Source organism: Coregonus clupeaformis, unplaced genomic scaffold (assembly GCF_020615455.1).
Source record: "Coregonus clupeaformis isolate EN_2021a unplaced genomic scaffold, ASM2061545v1 scaf0235, whole genome shotgun sequence".
NCBI classification, from domain to species: Eukaryota; Metazoa; Chordata; class Actinopteri; order Salmoniformes; family Salmonidae; genus Coregonus; species Coregonus clupeaformis.
In genome coordinates, this window is record NW_025533690.1 from 77,501 (window position 1) to 93,596 (window position 16,096).

At 39.2% G+C, this 16,096-nt stretch overlaps 1 protein-coding gene across 1 annotated transcript in view; it reads right to left on the reverse strand.

The window, feature by feature from the left end:
* Positions 1 to 16,096, reverse strand: part of abat (4-aminobutyrate aminotransferase) — a 90,545-nt gene that overhangs the window by 21,748 nt on the left and 52,701 nt on the right. Inside the window, exons 3-5 of the mRNA XM_045214328.1 lie at positions 13,192 to 13,289; positions 12,811 to 12,840; positions 10,467 to 10,584 (exon numbers count right to left, since the gene is read on the reverse strand). Coding sequence (XP_045070263.1) covers positions 10,467 to 10,584; positions 12,811 to 12,840; positions 13,192 to 13,289 — 246 coding nt within the window. The remainder of the gene's footprint in view (positions 1 to 10,466; positions 10,585 to 12,810; positions 12,841 to 13,191; positions 13,290 to 16,096) is intronic.

Genomic DNA, 16,096 nt, shown 5'->3' on the forward strand with positions numbered 1-16,096 from the left:
GCGAGTTTACGTCGGGACATGCTTCTGGTAACCCTAGCAACCAGGGCTATGTGTTACTATGGCAGCATTATTCCCCTGAGAGAGAGAACACCATCCCAGAGAGACTAACCCTACCGTAGTTCACTGATCTGTCTGAAGGAATGTCCCACAAACACTTTATCACTAACCATAACCAGTGGGGTAGTGGAGGGTAAACGCTGTTCATACATTCTTTATTTTGATCGAGCAGTTACTCACCTATCGCAGAAAAATGCATTGAAAATATACAGGCCGTTACTTTATTTACCATGAATGGTGGTCAGTTGACCTACTATATGTTTACTACATCACTGGCCTTAACCTGCTAACTCCTACAGCATATAATCTGGTCCTTAACCTGCTAAATCCTACAGCATATAATCTGGTCCTTAACCTGCTAACTTCTACAGCATATAATCTGGTCCTTAACCTGCTAACTCCTACAGCATATAATCTGGTCCTTAACCTGCTAACTCCTACAGCATATAATCTGGTCCTTAACCTGCTAGCTCCTACAGCATATAATCTGGTCCTTAACCTGCTAACTCCTACAGCATATAATCTGGTCCTTAACCTGCTAACTCCTAGATCATATAATCTGGTCCTTAACCTGCTAACTCCTACAGCATATAATCTGGTCCTTAACCTGCTAACTGCTACATCATATAATCTGGTCCTTAACCTGCTAACTGCTACATCATATAATCTGGTTCTTAACCTGCTAACTCTTACAGCATATAATCTGGTCCTTAACCTGCTAACTCCTACAGCATATAATCTGGTCCTTAACCTGCTAACTCCTACAGCATATAATCTGGTCCTTAACCTGCCATCTCCTACAGCATATAATCGGGTCCTTAACCTGCTAACTCCAACAGCATATAATATGGTCCTTAACCTGCTAACTCCTACAGCATATAATCTGATCCTTAACCTGCTAACTCCTACAGCATATAATCTGGTCCTTAACCTGCTAACTCCTACAGCATATAATCTGGTCCTTAACCTGCCATCTCCTACAGCATATAATCTGGTCCTTAACCTGCTAACTCCTACAGCATATAATCTGATCCTTAACCTGCTAACTCCTACACCATATAATCTGGTCCTTAACCTGCTAACTCCTACAGCATATAATCTGGTCCTTAACCTGCTATCTTCTACAGCATATAATCTGGTCCTTAACCTGCTATCTCGTACAGCATATAATCTGGTCCTTAGGGAAATGTCAAATATGCCAACCGTACACACACACGCACACGCACACACACACACACACACACACACACACACACACACACACACACACACACACACACACACACACACACACACACACACACACAGAGCCAGTTTTCCCTCATACACCAGATAGGAGATGAATAAGTCAGTCCCTGAACAGATGGCTTCTCTCTCAGTCTCAGATAAGACGTCCAGAGTCCTAGAAACACTCCACGTAGGCTCTACATGGCACTCTATTCCCTACATAGCGCTCTGGTCAAGAGTAGTGCACTATAAAGGGAAAAGGGTGCCATTTGGGACACCAGCACTATCTATCAAGCCTTTGAAGTGCAGAGCAGCGTACAGTATGTAGAAGCTGAACCGGAGAGAGAGAGAGAGAGAGAGAGAGCAGAATATGTTTGCTACTCTGTCAGGTCACGATCCAGCCTGAAATACAATGCTTAAAAGTCACCAAGGCTAATGAGTAGCAGCAGTATATATACCCTATCTGTCCTAGACCTCATCATAACTAATACATACCCTATCTGTCCTAGACCTCATCATAACTAATAAATACCCTACCTGTCCTAGACCTCATCATAACTAATAAATACCCTACCTGTCCTAGACCTCATCATAACTAATAAATACCCTATCTGTCCTAGACCTCATCATAACTAATAAATACCCTATCTGTCCTAGACCTCATCATAACTAATAAATACCCTACCTGTCCTAGACCTCATCATAACTAATAAATACCCTATCTGTCCTAGACGTCATCATGGTTAACTAATAAATACCCTACCTGTCCTAGACCTCATCATAACTAATAAATACCCTACCTGTCCTAGACGTCATCATGGTTAACTAATAAATACCCTACCTGTCCTAGACCTCATCATAACTAATAAATACCCTACCTGTCCTAGACGTCATCATGGTTAACTAATAAATACCCTACCTGTCCTAGACCTCATCATAACTAATAAATACCCTACCTGTCCTAGACCTCATCATAACTAATAAATACCCTACCTGTCCTAGACCTCATCATAACTAATAAATACCCTACCTGTCCTAGACCTCATCATAACTAATAAATACCCTACCTGTCCTAGACCTCATCATAACTAATAAATACCCTACCTGTCCTAGACGTCATCATAACTAATAAATACCCTACCTGTCCTAGACCTCATCATAACTAATAAATACCCTACCTGTCCTAGACCTCATCATAACTAATAAATACCCTACCTGTCCTAGACCTCATCATAACTAATAAATACCCTACCTGTCCTAGACGTCATCATAACTAATAAATACCCTACCTGTCCTAGACGTCATCATAACTAATAAATACCCTACCTGTCCTAGACCTCATCATAACTAATAAATACCCTACCTGTCCTAGACCTCATCATAACTAATAAATACCCTACCATAACTAATATACAGTTGAAGTCGGAAGTTTACATACACTTTAGCCAAATACATTTAAACTCAGTTTTTCACAATCGCTGGCATTTAATCCTAGTAAAAGATCCCTGTCTTAGGATCACCACTTTATTTTAAGAATGTGAAATGTCAGAATAATAGTAGAGAATTATTTATTTAAGCTTTTATTTATTTCATCACATTCCCAGTGGGTCAGAAGTTTACATACACTCAATTAGTATTTGGTAGCATTGCCTTTAAATTGTTTAACTTGGGTCAAACGTTTCAGGTAGCCTTCCACAAGCTTCCCACAATAAGTTGGGTGAATTTTGGCCCATTCCTCCTGACAGAGCTGGTGTAACTGAGTCAGGTTTGTAGGCCTCCTTGCTCGCACACGCTTTTCAGTTCTGCCCACAAATTTTCTATAGGATTGAGGTCAGGGCTTTGTGATGGCCACTCCAATACCTTGACTTTGTTGTCCTTAAGCCATTTTGCCACAACTTTGGAAGTATGCTTGGGGTCATTGTCCATTTGGAAGACCCATTTGCGACCATGCTTTAACTTCCTGACTGATGTCTTGAGATGTTGCTTCAATATATCCACATAATTTTCCTTCCTCATGATGCCATCTATTCTGTGAAGTGCACCAGTCCCTCCTGCAGCAAAGCACCACCACAGCATGATGCTGCCACCCCTGTGCTTCACGGTTGGGATGGTGTTCTTCGGCTTGCAAGCCCCCTCTTTTTCCTCCAAACATAACGATGGTCATTATGGCCAAACAGTTCTATTTTTGTTTCATCAGACCAAAAAAAACGTAGTCTGGCTTTTATATGGCGGTTTTGGAGCAGTGGCTTCTTCCTTGCTGAGCGGCCTTTCAGGTTATGTCGATATAGGACTCGTTTTACTGTAGATACTTTTGTATCCGTTTCTTCCAGCATCTTCACAAGAACACAAGATGTTCTGGGATTGATTTGCACTTTTCGCACCAAAGTACGTTCATCTCTAGGAGACAGAACGCGTCTCCTTCCTGAGCGGTATGACGGCTGCATGGTCCCATGGTGTTTATACTTGCGTACTATTGTTTGTACAGATGAATGTGGTACCTTCAGGCGTTTGGAAATTGCTCCCAAGGATGAACCAGACTTGTGGAGGTCTACAATTTTTTTTCTGAGGTCTTGGCTGATTTCATTTGATTATCCCATGATGTCAAGCAAAGAGACACTGAGTTTGTAGGTAGGCCTTGAAATACATCCACAGGTACACCTCCAATTGACTCAAATGATGTCAATTAGCCTATCAGAAGCTTCTAAAGCCATGACATCATTTTCTGGAGTTTTCCAAGCTGTTTAAAGGCACAGTCACCTTAAGTGTATGTAAACTTCTGACCCACTGGAATTGTGATACAGTGAATTATAAGTGAAATAATCTGTTGGTAAACAATTGTTGAAAAAAGTACTTGTGTCTTGCACAAAGTAGATGTCCTAACCAACTTGCCAAAACTATAGTTAACAATGACTTCAACTGTATATATACAGTGCCTTGTCGTTTTTCCTATTTTGTTGCATTACAACCTGTCATTTAAATTGATTTTTATTTGGATTTCATGTAATGGACATACACAAAATAGTCCAAATTGGTGAAGTGAAATGAAAAAAAGAACTTGTTTCAAACAATTATAAAAAATTAATAACAGAAAAGTGGTGCGTGTATATGTATTCACCCCCTTTGCTATGAAGCCCCTAAATAAGATCTGGTGCAACCAAGTACCTTCAGAAGTCACATACTTAGTTAAATAAAGTCCACCTGTGTGCAATCTAAGTGTCACATGATCTGTCACATGATCTCAGTATATATACACCTGTTCTAAAAGGCCCCAGAGTCTGCAACACCACTAAGCAAGGGGCACCACCAAGCAAGCGGCACCATGAAGACCAAGGAGCTCTCCAAACAGGTCAGGGACAAAGTTGTGGAGAAGTACAGATCAGGGTTGGGTTATAAAGAAATATCAGAAACTTTGAACATCCCACAGAGCACCATTAAATCCATTATTAACAAATGGAAAGAATATGGCACCACAACAAACTTGCCAAGAGAGGGCCGCCCACCAAAACTCACGGACCAGGCAAGGAGGGCATTAATCAGAGAGACAACAAAGAGACCAAAGATAACCCTGAAGGAGCTGCAAAGCTCCACAGCGGCGATTGGAGTATCTGTCCATAGGACCACTTTAAGCCGTACACTCCACAGAGCTGGGCTTTACGAAAGAGTGACCAGAAAAAAGCAAAAATAAGCAAACATGTCTGGCGCAAACCCAACACCTCTCATCACCCCGAGAACACCATCACCACAGTGAAGCATGGTGGTGGCAGCATCATGCTGTGGGGATGTTTTTCATCGGCAGGGACTGGGAAACTGGTCAGAATTGAAGGAATGATGGATGGCGCTAAATACAGGGAAATTCTTGAGGGAAACCTGTTTCAGTCTTCCAGAGATTTGAGACTGGGACGGAGGTTCACCTTCCAGCAGGACAATGACCCTAAGCATATTGCTAAAGCAACACTCCAGTGGTTTAAGGGGAAACATTTAAATGTCTTGGAATGGCCTAGTCAAAGCCCAGACCTCAATCCAATTGAGAATCTGTGGTATGACTTAAAGATTGCTGTACACCAGCGGAACCCATCCAACTTGAAGGAGCTGGAGCAGTTTTGCCTTGAAGAATGAGCAAAAATCCCAGTGGCTAGATGTGCCAAGCTTATAGAGACATACCCCAAGATACTTGCAGCTGTAATTGCTGCAAAAGGTGGCTCTACAAAGTATTGACTTTGGGTGGGTGAATAGTTATGCACGCTCAAGTTTTCAGTTTTTCAGTTTTATTTCTTGTTTGTTTCACCCCCAAATATTTTGCATCTTCAAAGTGGTAGGCATGTTGTGTAAATCAAATGATACAAACCCCAAAAAATCCATTTTAATTCCAGGTTGTAAAGCAACAAAATAGGAAAAATGCAAAGGGGGGTGAATACTTTCGCAAGCCAGTACCAGTCAGAAGTTTGGACACACCTACTCAGTCCAGGGTATTTCTTTATTTTTACTATTTTCTACATTGTAGAATAATAGTGAAGACATCAAAACTATGAAATTACACATATGGAATTATGTAGTAACCAAAAAAGTGTTAAACAATTCAAAATATATTTTATATTCTTCAAATTGCCACCCTTTGCCTTGATGACAGCTTTGCACACTCTTTTTGGGGGGTAGATCAGCTTAATATTGCAGATAGATTGTAACTTCTATCAATGTACCTATTTGCTTATGGTCTTGCCTACGCCTAGCGAACAGTTTTTTAAATTATATGAGAAAAAAATATTCAATTTTATTTGGAACGGCAAGCCAGACAAAATTAAAAGAGCATATTTATATAATGAAAATGAATTCGGAGGACAGAAATTATTAAATATTAAAGCATTAGACCTATCACTAAAAGCTCATACAAAAGTTATACTTAAATCCGAACTGGTTCTCAAGCAAATTAGTAAGATTGTCTCACCCAATGTTCAAGAAAGGCCTTTTTCCCTTTATTCAGATTACAACCTCTCACTTTCAGTTATTTGAAAAGGAAATAATCTCCCAAATGTCACTATTTCTAAAACAAGCCATAGAAAGTTGGTTGCAATTTCAATTTAATCCTCCAGAAACGACAGAACAAATAATGCAACAAATATTGTGGTTAAATTCAAATATACTAATTGACAAAAAACCTTTATTTTTTGACAGAATGTTTAAAAAAGGTATAATCTTCGTAAATGATATCATCGGTAGGACTGGTGGAGTTATGTCGCACATGCAGCTAACAAAAACATATGGAAATGTCTGCTCTACCCAAAATTACAACCAAATAATTGCAGCCTTACCGCAAAAGTGGAAGAGGAAAGTGGAAGGGGGAGAAAGTAAGGAACTTGTCTGTCGGCCTTGCATTAAAGAACATAATTGGTTAAGGAAAACTGTGATAAATAAAAAAGTATATCAGTTTCACTTAAGGACCAAAGGATTGACAGCCGTCCCATATAGATTGCAAAATAGTTGGGAAGAGATATATTGGTATTTTGTGTGTTATTGTTTGTTGTCATTCTGGCAGTTCTTGTATGTACGGGTCTTTGTGCTTTCCTCCCTGTTTGGAGGTTTGTTGTTTTGTACGTTGATTTTACTGTGTTCTGTAAAAAACGTTGCCAGCCGCTCTGTGTCCTGCTTTTAACTTCGCTACCGCATACAGTTCGCGTGACAGTTAATCAGGGTGATTTTTCCACAAATTGACAGGTATTTTCCTTTCCATGGTAGTAAGATCTTATCTATTTTTGCTAACTTTCTATTAAAATGTATTGAAGTGAGATCATTTATTTCCTTTGGGATATGTATTCCGAGTATATCCACATCACCATCAGACCATTTTATTGGTGAACTACATGGTCATGTAAAAATTTTATTTTTTGGTGATCCAATACATAATATAGTACATTTGTCATAATTTGGTTGTAATCCAGAGAGGTTAGAAAATGTATCTAAATCCTCTATGAGGCTGTGGAGGGATTCTAGTTGTGGATTTAAAAGAAAACATGAATCATCAGCGTACAATGACACCTTTGTTTTTAAGCCCTGTATTTCTAATCCTCTGATATTATTATTGGATCTGATTTTAATAGCTAACATCTCGATGGCCACAATAAATAGATATGCCGATAGTGGACAACCTTGTTTCACTCCTCTTGACAGTTTAAAACTTTCTGAGAAATAGCCATTATTTACTATTTTACACCTTGGGTTACTATACATAATTTTGACCCATTTTATAAGAGATTCTCCAAAATTGAAATGCTCCAGGCATTTATATATAAACCCCAGTCATACTTTATCAAATGCCTTTTCGAAGTCTGCTATGAATAGCAGGCCTGGTTTCCCATATTTTCCATAGTGTTCTATTGTTTCCAATACTTGCCTTATATTATCTCCAATGTATCTTCCATGTAAAAAACCTGTCTGATTAGAATTAATAATATCCGACAATACCTTTTTAATTATATGCGCTATACATTTTGCTAGAATTTTTGCATCACAACACTGAAGTGTAAGGAGCCTCCAATTTTTTAAATGGACTGGATCTTTATTTTTTCCACTTGTATCCTGTTTCAGTAATAATGAGATCAGAACTTCTTCTTGAGTGTCAGATAATCTACCATTTACATAGGAGTGGTTAAAACATGCTAATAACGGTCCTCTTAGTATATCAAAAAAGGTTTGGTATACCTCGACTGGTATGCCATCCAACCCTGGAGTTTTCCCAGACTTAAAGTCTTTAATTGCATCCAGAAGTTCCTCCTCTGTAATTTCACCTTCACATGAGTCTTTCTGTATGGCTGTTAATTTGACATTATCAATAGAAAAAAAATCACTACAATTAGCTTCAGTTAGAGGAGATGGAGGCGACTGAAAAGAAAGCATATGCTTAAAGTACTTTGTTTCCTCCTTCAAAATATAATTTGGTGAATCATGGGTGACTCCGTCAATTTTAACCAGTTTCATTAAGTTATTTTTGGTAGCATTCCTATGTTGAAGATTAAAAAATAATTTTGTGCATTTTCCCCCATATTCCATCCAGTTTGTTTTATTTTTATAATATATTACACTTGATCTTTCTTGAATAAGTTTCTCCATTTCTTTTTGTTTTTCCTCTAATTTATTCTGTGCCTCTATGTTACAGTTTTTATTGCCATCTATCTGTTCTGTTAGACTTTCTATTTCCTTTGTTAGTATAAACTCTTTTGACCTAAATTGCTTTTGTTTTCGAGATGAGTACTGAATTGCATGGCCTCTAAAGGCACATTTAAAGGTGTCCCATACAATAAGGGGATTTGCTGTACCTATGTTATGTCGGAAAAAGTCAGTTATAAATTCCTTTGTTCTAATTATAAATAAATTATCATCCAATAGGCTTTGATTAAATTTCCAATATCCTCGCCCACGTGGAAATTCAGTAAGAGTAATGTATATGCCAATTATATGATGGTCCGACCGCATTCTGTCCCCTATCAACACTTTTTTAAACTTTTGGTGCCAACGAGAATGAGATAAGAAAGAAGTCAAGACGACTAGCTTGATTCAGTCTCCGCCATGTATATCTCACTAGATCAGGATATTTAAGCCTCCATATATCTACTAGTTCTAATGTATCCATGACATTCACAATTTCCTTAAGAGCATGTGGGTGATTGTTTGTGGTGTGATTTCCTTTACGGTCCATTGAGCTATTTAAAACAGAATTATAATCCCCCACCATAATAATATTGTCTTGAATTGCTTGCAGGGTTGATAATTTATTATTTGCACACTCTTGGCATTCTCTCAACCAGCTTCATGAGGTAGTCACCTGGAATGCATTTCAATTAACAGTTGTGCCTTCTTAAAAATTAATTTGTGAAATTCCTTTCCTTCTTAATGCGTTTGAGCCAATCAGTTGTGTTGTGACAAGGTAGGGGTGGTATACAGAAGATAGCCCTATTTGGTAAAAGACCAAGTCCATATTATGGCAAGAACAGCTCAAATAAGCAAAGAGAAACGACAGTCCATCAATACTTTAAGACATGAAGGTCAGTCAATACGGAACATTTCAAGAACTTTGAAAGTTTCTTCAAGAGCAGTCGCAAAAAACATCAAGCGCTATGATGAAACTGGCTCTCATGAGGAACGCCACAGGAATGGAAGCACAAATAAAACATCCCAAATCACCCAGAAAAACAGTTACATTCCTCCACAAATAGTCCCCAATCGATACTTTAAAAGCTACATACCTGATAGGAACTTGTTGTGTAAGGACAAGGTAATCATTAACTGCTCTATGTGGCCTTACCCCAAACCACTGTAATGTAATCTAAGTCTCTCACCTCCAGTTGCTCTCTGTGTAGCAATGTCACGCTAAAAAAGGTCCTCTCAGGTATGTAGCTTTTGGTTTGCAGCGTGATATAATATAATAACATCATAATATAACATAATAATATCAGATAATAATATAATAATTATAATATCATAATATATTAATATCATATAATAATAATATCATAATATCATAATAATATCATAATATTATATAATATAACAATAATATCAGAATATAAAGCAGACTCTTTCAACCAAAGAGACTTGCAGTCATGCTTGCCGAAATTTTACGCATGAGTATTCCCGGGAATCAAACTCACTATCCCGGCGTTGCAGGCACCATGCTCTACCAACTGAGCTACAGAGAACCGCTAACCTTGCGAGTTTTTAGGGTTGCAGCAAGGTCAATACCTGCCAGGGAGAAGTGCTGTGGTGTCAAAACTACAGATAAGTTGCTTACATCCAGCATGCTACTCTGTCAAACTATAGAACACATGACTAGCTAGATCTTCTAGACACCAACCGATAAGGGTGGAGTAGGCCTGTGTATTAACCAATAGTAATAGAGGAGATCTGTGTACTAACCAATAGGAATAGAGGAGATCTGTGTATTAACCAATATGAATTGAGGAGATGTGCGTACTAACCAATAGGAATAGAGGAGATCTGCATACTAACCAATAGGAATAGATGAATCTGTGTACTAACCAACAGGAATAGAGGAGATATGTGTACTAACCAATAGGAATAGAGGAGATCTGTGTACTAACCAATAAGGATGGAGGAGATATGTGTACTGACCAATAAGGATGGAGGAGATCTGTGTACTAACCAATAAGGAATAAGGAGATCTGTGTACTAACCAATAGGGATGGAGGAGATCTGTGTGTAGACGTCCAGCATGCGGTTTCCGTCCACATCCACCAGGTAGTTTCCTCTGCTCTCCTCATAGTTACAGAAGAAATTGATTGCTCCCACGTTCTGGAGAGAGAGACAGAGAGGGAGAGAGAGAGAGGGACAGAGGGAGAGAGAGAGAGAGAGAGAGAGATAAGGTAGTCATTACGTTAACTCAGCGATAAGGTAGTCATTATATTAACTCAGTCTAGACAGAGAGAGATAAGGTAGTCATCATGTTAACTCAGTCTAGACAGAGAGAGAGAAGGTAGTCATTACGTTAACGCAGAGATAAGGTAGTCATTATATTAACTCAGTCTAGACAGAGAGAGAGAAGGTAGTCATTATGTTAACTCAGAGATAAGGTAGTCATTATATTAACTCAGTCTAGACAGAGAGAGATAAGGTAGTCATTACGTTAACGCAGAGATAAGGTAGTCATTATATTAACTCAGTCTAGACAGAGAGAGAGAAGGTAGTCATTATGTTAACTCAGAGATAAGGTAGTCATTATATTAACTCAGTCTAGACAGAGAGAGATAAGGTAGTCATTATGTTAACGCAGAGATAAGGTAGTAATTATGTTAATTCAGTCTAGACAGAGCGATAATGTAGTAATTATGTTAACGCAGAGATAAGGTAGTCATTATATTAACTCAGTCTAGACAGAGAGAGATAAGGTAGTCATTATGTTAACGCAGAGATAAGGTAGTCATTATATTAACTCAGTCCAGACAGAGAGAGATAAGGTAGTCATTACGTTAACGCAGAGATAAGGTAGTAATTATGTTAATTCAGTCTAGACAGAGCGATAATGTAGTAATTATGTTAACGCAGAGATAAGGTAGTCATTATATTAACTCAGTCTAGACAGAGAGAGATAAGGTAGTCATTACGTTAACGCAGAGATAAGGTAGTAATTATGTTAATTCAGTCTAGACAGAGCGATAATGTAGTAATTATGTTAACGCAGAGATAAGGTAGTCATTATATTAACTCAGTCTAGACAGAGAGAGATAAGGTAGTCACATGTTAACGCAGAGATAAGGTAGTCATCATGTTAACTCAGTCTAGACAGAGAGAGAGAAGGTAGTCATTATGTTAACTCAGAGATAAGGTAGTCATTATATTAACTCAGTCTAGACAGAGAGAGATAAGGTAGTCATTATGTTAACGCAGAGATAAGGTAGTAATTATGTTAATTCAGTCTAGACAGAGCGATAATGTAGTAATTATGTTAACGCAGAGATAAGGTAGTCATTATATTAACTCAGTCTAGACAGAGAGAGATAAGGTAGTCATTATGTTAACGCAGAGATAAGGTAGTCATTATATTAACTCAGTCTAGACAGAGAGAGATAAGGTAGTCATTACGTTAACGCAGAGATAAGGTAGTAATTATGTTAATTCAGTCTAGACAGAGCGATAATGTAGTAATTATGTTAACGCAGAGATAAGGTAGTCATTATATTAACTCAGTCTAGACAGAGAGAGATAAGGTAGTCATTACGTTAACGCAGAGATAAGGTAGTCATCATGTTAACTCAGTCTAGACAGAGAGAGAGAAGGTAGTCATTACGTTAACGCAGAGATAAGGTAGTCATCATGTTAACTCAGTCTAGACAGAGAGAGAGAAGGTAGTCATTACGTTAACGCAGAGATAAGGTAGTCATGTTAACTCAGTCTAGACAGAGAGAGAGAAGGTAGTCATTACGTTAACGCAGAGATAAGGTAGTCATTATATTAACTCAGTCTAGACAGAGAGAGAGAAGGTAGTCATTATGTTAACTCAGAGATAAGGTAGTCATTATATTAACTCAGTCTAGACAGAGAGAGATAAGGTAGTCATTATGTTAACGCAGAGATAAGGTAGTAATTATGTTAATTCAGTCTAGACAGAGCGATAATGTAGTAATTATGTTAACGCAGAGATAAGGTAGTCATTATATTAACTCAGTCTAGACAGAGAGAGATAAGGTAGTCATTATGTTAACGCAGAGATAAGGTAGTCATTATATTAACTCAGTCTAGACAGAGAGAGATAAGGTAGTCATTACGTTAACGCAGAGATAAGGTAGTAATTATGTTAATTCAGTCTAGACAGAGCGATAATGTAGTAATTATGTTAACTCAGTCTAGACAGAGAGATAAGGTAGTCATCATGTTAACTCAGTCTATTTAATAATATACACTATTAAACACCAAAACAGACTGTGTGTGTCTGCGCTGTGTGTCCCCGAAGAATGCATATTTTTATTCCATCATGAAAACAGCCACACACACTCAACACTCACACACCCTCTCTTGCCGTACCTGCATCTCTCCCAACTGTTTGGTCAGCTCCTGGTGGGGGAGGAGAGAGATGTTATGTCAGGGTGGTTCCTCGACAGTCTGTAAATGTCTCCCAAATGGCACCCTATTCCCTCCATAGTGCACTGCCCTATGGGCCCTGGTCAAACGCAGTATACAGGGAACAGGGTTCCATTTGGGACGATGCCTGTGTGTAACAGAGTGTTCAGTATGGGTGTGTAAAGTCCACTGTGTTCCCATCGCAGGGTCACACAGAGGTCACCACGGAACAGGACAAACAGAACAAGCCTTTTAACAAATAACTCCTCCTCTTACTGGTTCATTCTGCTTTGACTGACACACATGGAATCAGGCCCAGCATTAGCCCACTGCGTGGTGGGGTACCTTGGAGCGCGGTCCGGGGACCTCTGTCTTCATGGAAGGCCCATCGTATTCAAACTCCATCTGGGTCTTGGCAGCTGCTTTACTCACATACCTGCAGCCTGTCGACACACACACACAAACGCACACACACACACACACACACACACACACACACACACACAGAGTTAAGGCAATGCCGTATTGCTGACTTGTCCTGCAGAAGGTCCTTCAACTTAACCTTAGACAAGGACAAACGCTCCATTCATTATATAATGCTGTGTTGGTCTTAGTTTCTGTCTGTCTGGCCACAGGGTATATAGGGTTATATCATTAGGATGTCCTAATACAGTACTGTTCCTACTACCACTATAACCTCTATACTACTGTTCCTACTACCACTATAACCTCTATACTACTGTTCCTACTACCACTATAACCTCTATAACCTCTATACTACTGTTCCTACTACCACTATAACCTCTATACTACTGCTCCTACTACCACTATAACCTCTATACTACTGTTCCTACTACCACTATAACCTCTATAACCTCTATAACCTCTATACTACTGCTCCTACTACCACTATAACCTCTATACTACTGCTCCTACTACCACTATAACCTCTATACTACTGTTCCTACTACCACTATAACCTCTATACTACTGTTCCTACTACCACTATAACCTCTATACTACTGTTCCTACTACCACTATAACCTCTATACTACTGTTCCTACTACCACTATAACCTCTATAACCTCTATACTACTGTTCCTACTACCTCTATAACCTCTATACTACTGCTCCTACTACCACTATAACCTCTATAACCTCTATACTACTGTTCCTACTACCACTATAACCTCTATAACCTCTATACTACTGTTCCTACTACCACTATAACCTCTATACTACTGCTCCTACTACCACTATAACCTCTATACTACTGTTCCTACTACCTCTATAACCTCTATAACCTCTATACTACTGTTCCTACTACCACTATAACCTCTATAACCTCTATACTACTGTTCCTACTACCACTATAACCTCTATACTACTGTTCCTACTACCACTATAACCTCTATACTACTGCTCCTACTACCACTATAACCTCTATACTACTGCTCCTACTACCACTATAACCTCTATACTACTGTTCCTACTACCACTATAACCTCTATAACCTCTATACTACTGTTCCTACTACCTCTATAACCTCTATACTACTGTTCCTACTACCACTATAACCTCTATACTACTGTTCCTACTACCACTATAACCTCTATAACCTCTATACTACTGTTCCTACTACCACTATAACCTCTATAACCTCTATACTACTGTTCCTACTACCTCTATAACCTCTATACTACTGCTCCTACTACCTCTATAACCTCTATAACCTCTATACTACTGTTCCTACTACCTCTATAACCTCTATAACCTCTATACTACTGTTCCTACTACCACTATAACCTCTATACTACTGTTCCTACTACCACTATAACCTCTATAACCTCTATACTACTGCTCCTACTACCACTATAACCTCTATACTACTGTTCCTACTACCTCTATAACCTCTATACTACTGTTCCTACTACCACTATAACCTCTATACTACTGTTCCTACTACCTCTATAACCTCTATACTACTGTTCCTACTACCACTATAACCTCTATACTACTGTTCCTACTACCACTATAACCTCTATACTACTGTTCCTACTACCACTATAACCTCTATAACCTCTATACTACTGTTCCTACTACCACTATAACCTCTATACTACTGTTCCTACTACCACTATAACCTCTATACTACTGTTCCTACTACCACTATAACCTCTATACTACTGTTCCTACTACCACTATAACCTCTATAAATCAAATCAAATCAAATCAAATTTTATTGGTCACATGCGCCGAATACAACAGGTGCAGACATTACAGTGAAATGCTTACTTACAGCCCTAACCAACAGTGCATTTATTTTAAACAAAAAAGTAAGAATAAAACAACAACAAAAAAGTGTTGAGAAAAAAAAGAGCAGAAGTAAAAATAAAGTGACAGTAGGGAGGCTTATATACAATAGAATAAAGTGACAGTAGGGAGGCTATATATACAGGGGGTACCGTTGCATAGTCAATTGCGGGGGCACCGGCTAGTTGAGGTAGTTGAGGTAATATGTACATGTGGGTAGAGTTAAAGTGACTATGCATAAATACTTAACAGAGTAGCAGCAGCGTAAAAAGTATGGGGTGGGGGGGCAGTGCAAATAGTCCGGGTAGCCATGATTAGCTGTTCAGGAGTCTTATGGCTTGGGGGTAGAAGCTGTTGAGAAGTCTTTTGACCTAGACTTGGCACTCCGGTACGCTGGCCGTATGGTAGCAGAGAGAACAGTCTATGACTAGGGTGACTGGAGTCTTTGACAATTTTGAGGGCCTTCCTCTGACACCGCCTGGTATAGAGGTCCTGGATGGCAGGGAGCTTTGCCCCTGTGATGTACTGGGCCGTACGCACCACCCTCTGTAGTGCCTTGCGGTCAGAGGCCAAGCAGTTGCCATACCAGGCGGTGATGCAACCAGTCAGGATGCTCTCGATGGTGCAGCTGTAGAATTTTTGAGGATCTGAGGACCCATGCCAAATCTTTTTAGTCTCCTGAGGGGGAATAGGCTTTGTCGTGCCCTCTTCACGACTGTCTTGGTGTGTTTGGACCATGATAGTTCGTTGGTGATGTGGACACCAAGGAACTTGAAGCTCTCAACCTGTTCCACTACAGCCCCGTCGATGAGAATGGGGGCGTGCTCAGTCCTCTTTTTTTTCCTGTAGTCCACAATCATCTCCTTTGTCTTGGTCACGTTGAGGGAGAGGTTGTTGTCCTGGCACCACACGGCCAGATCTCTGACCTCCCCCTATA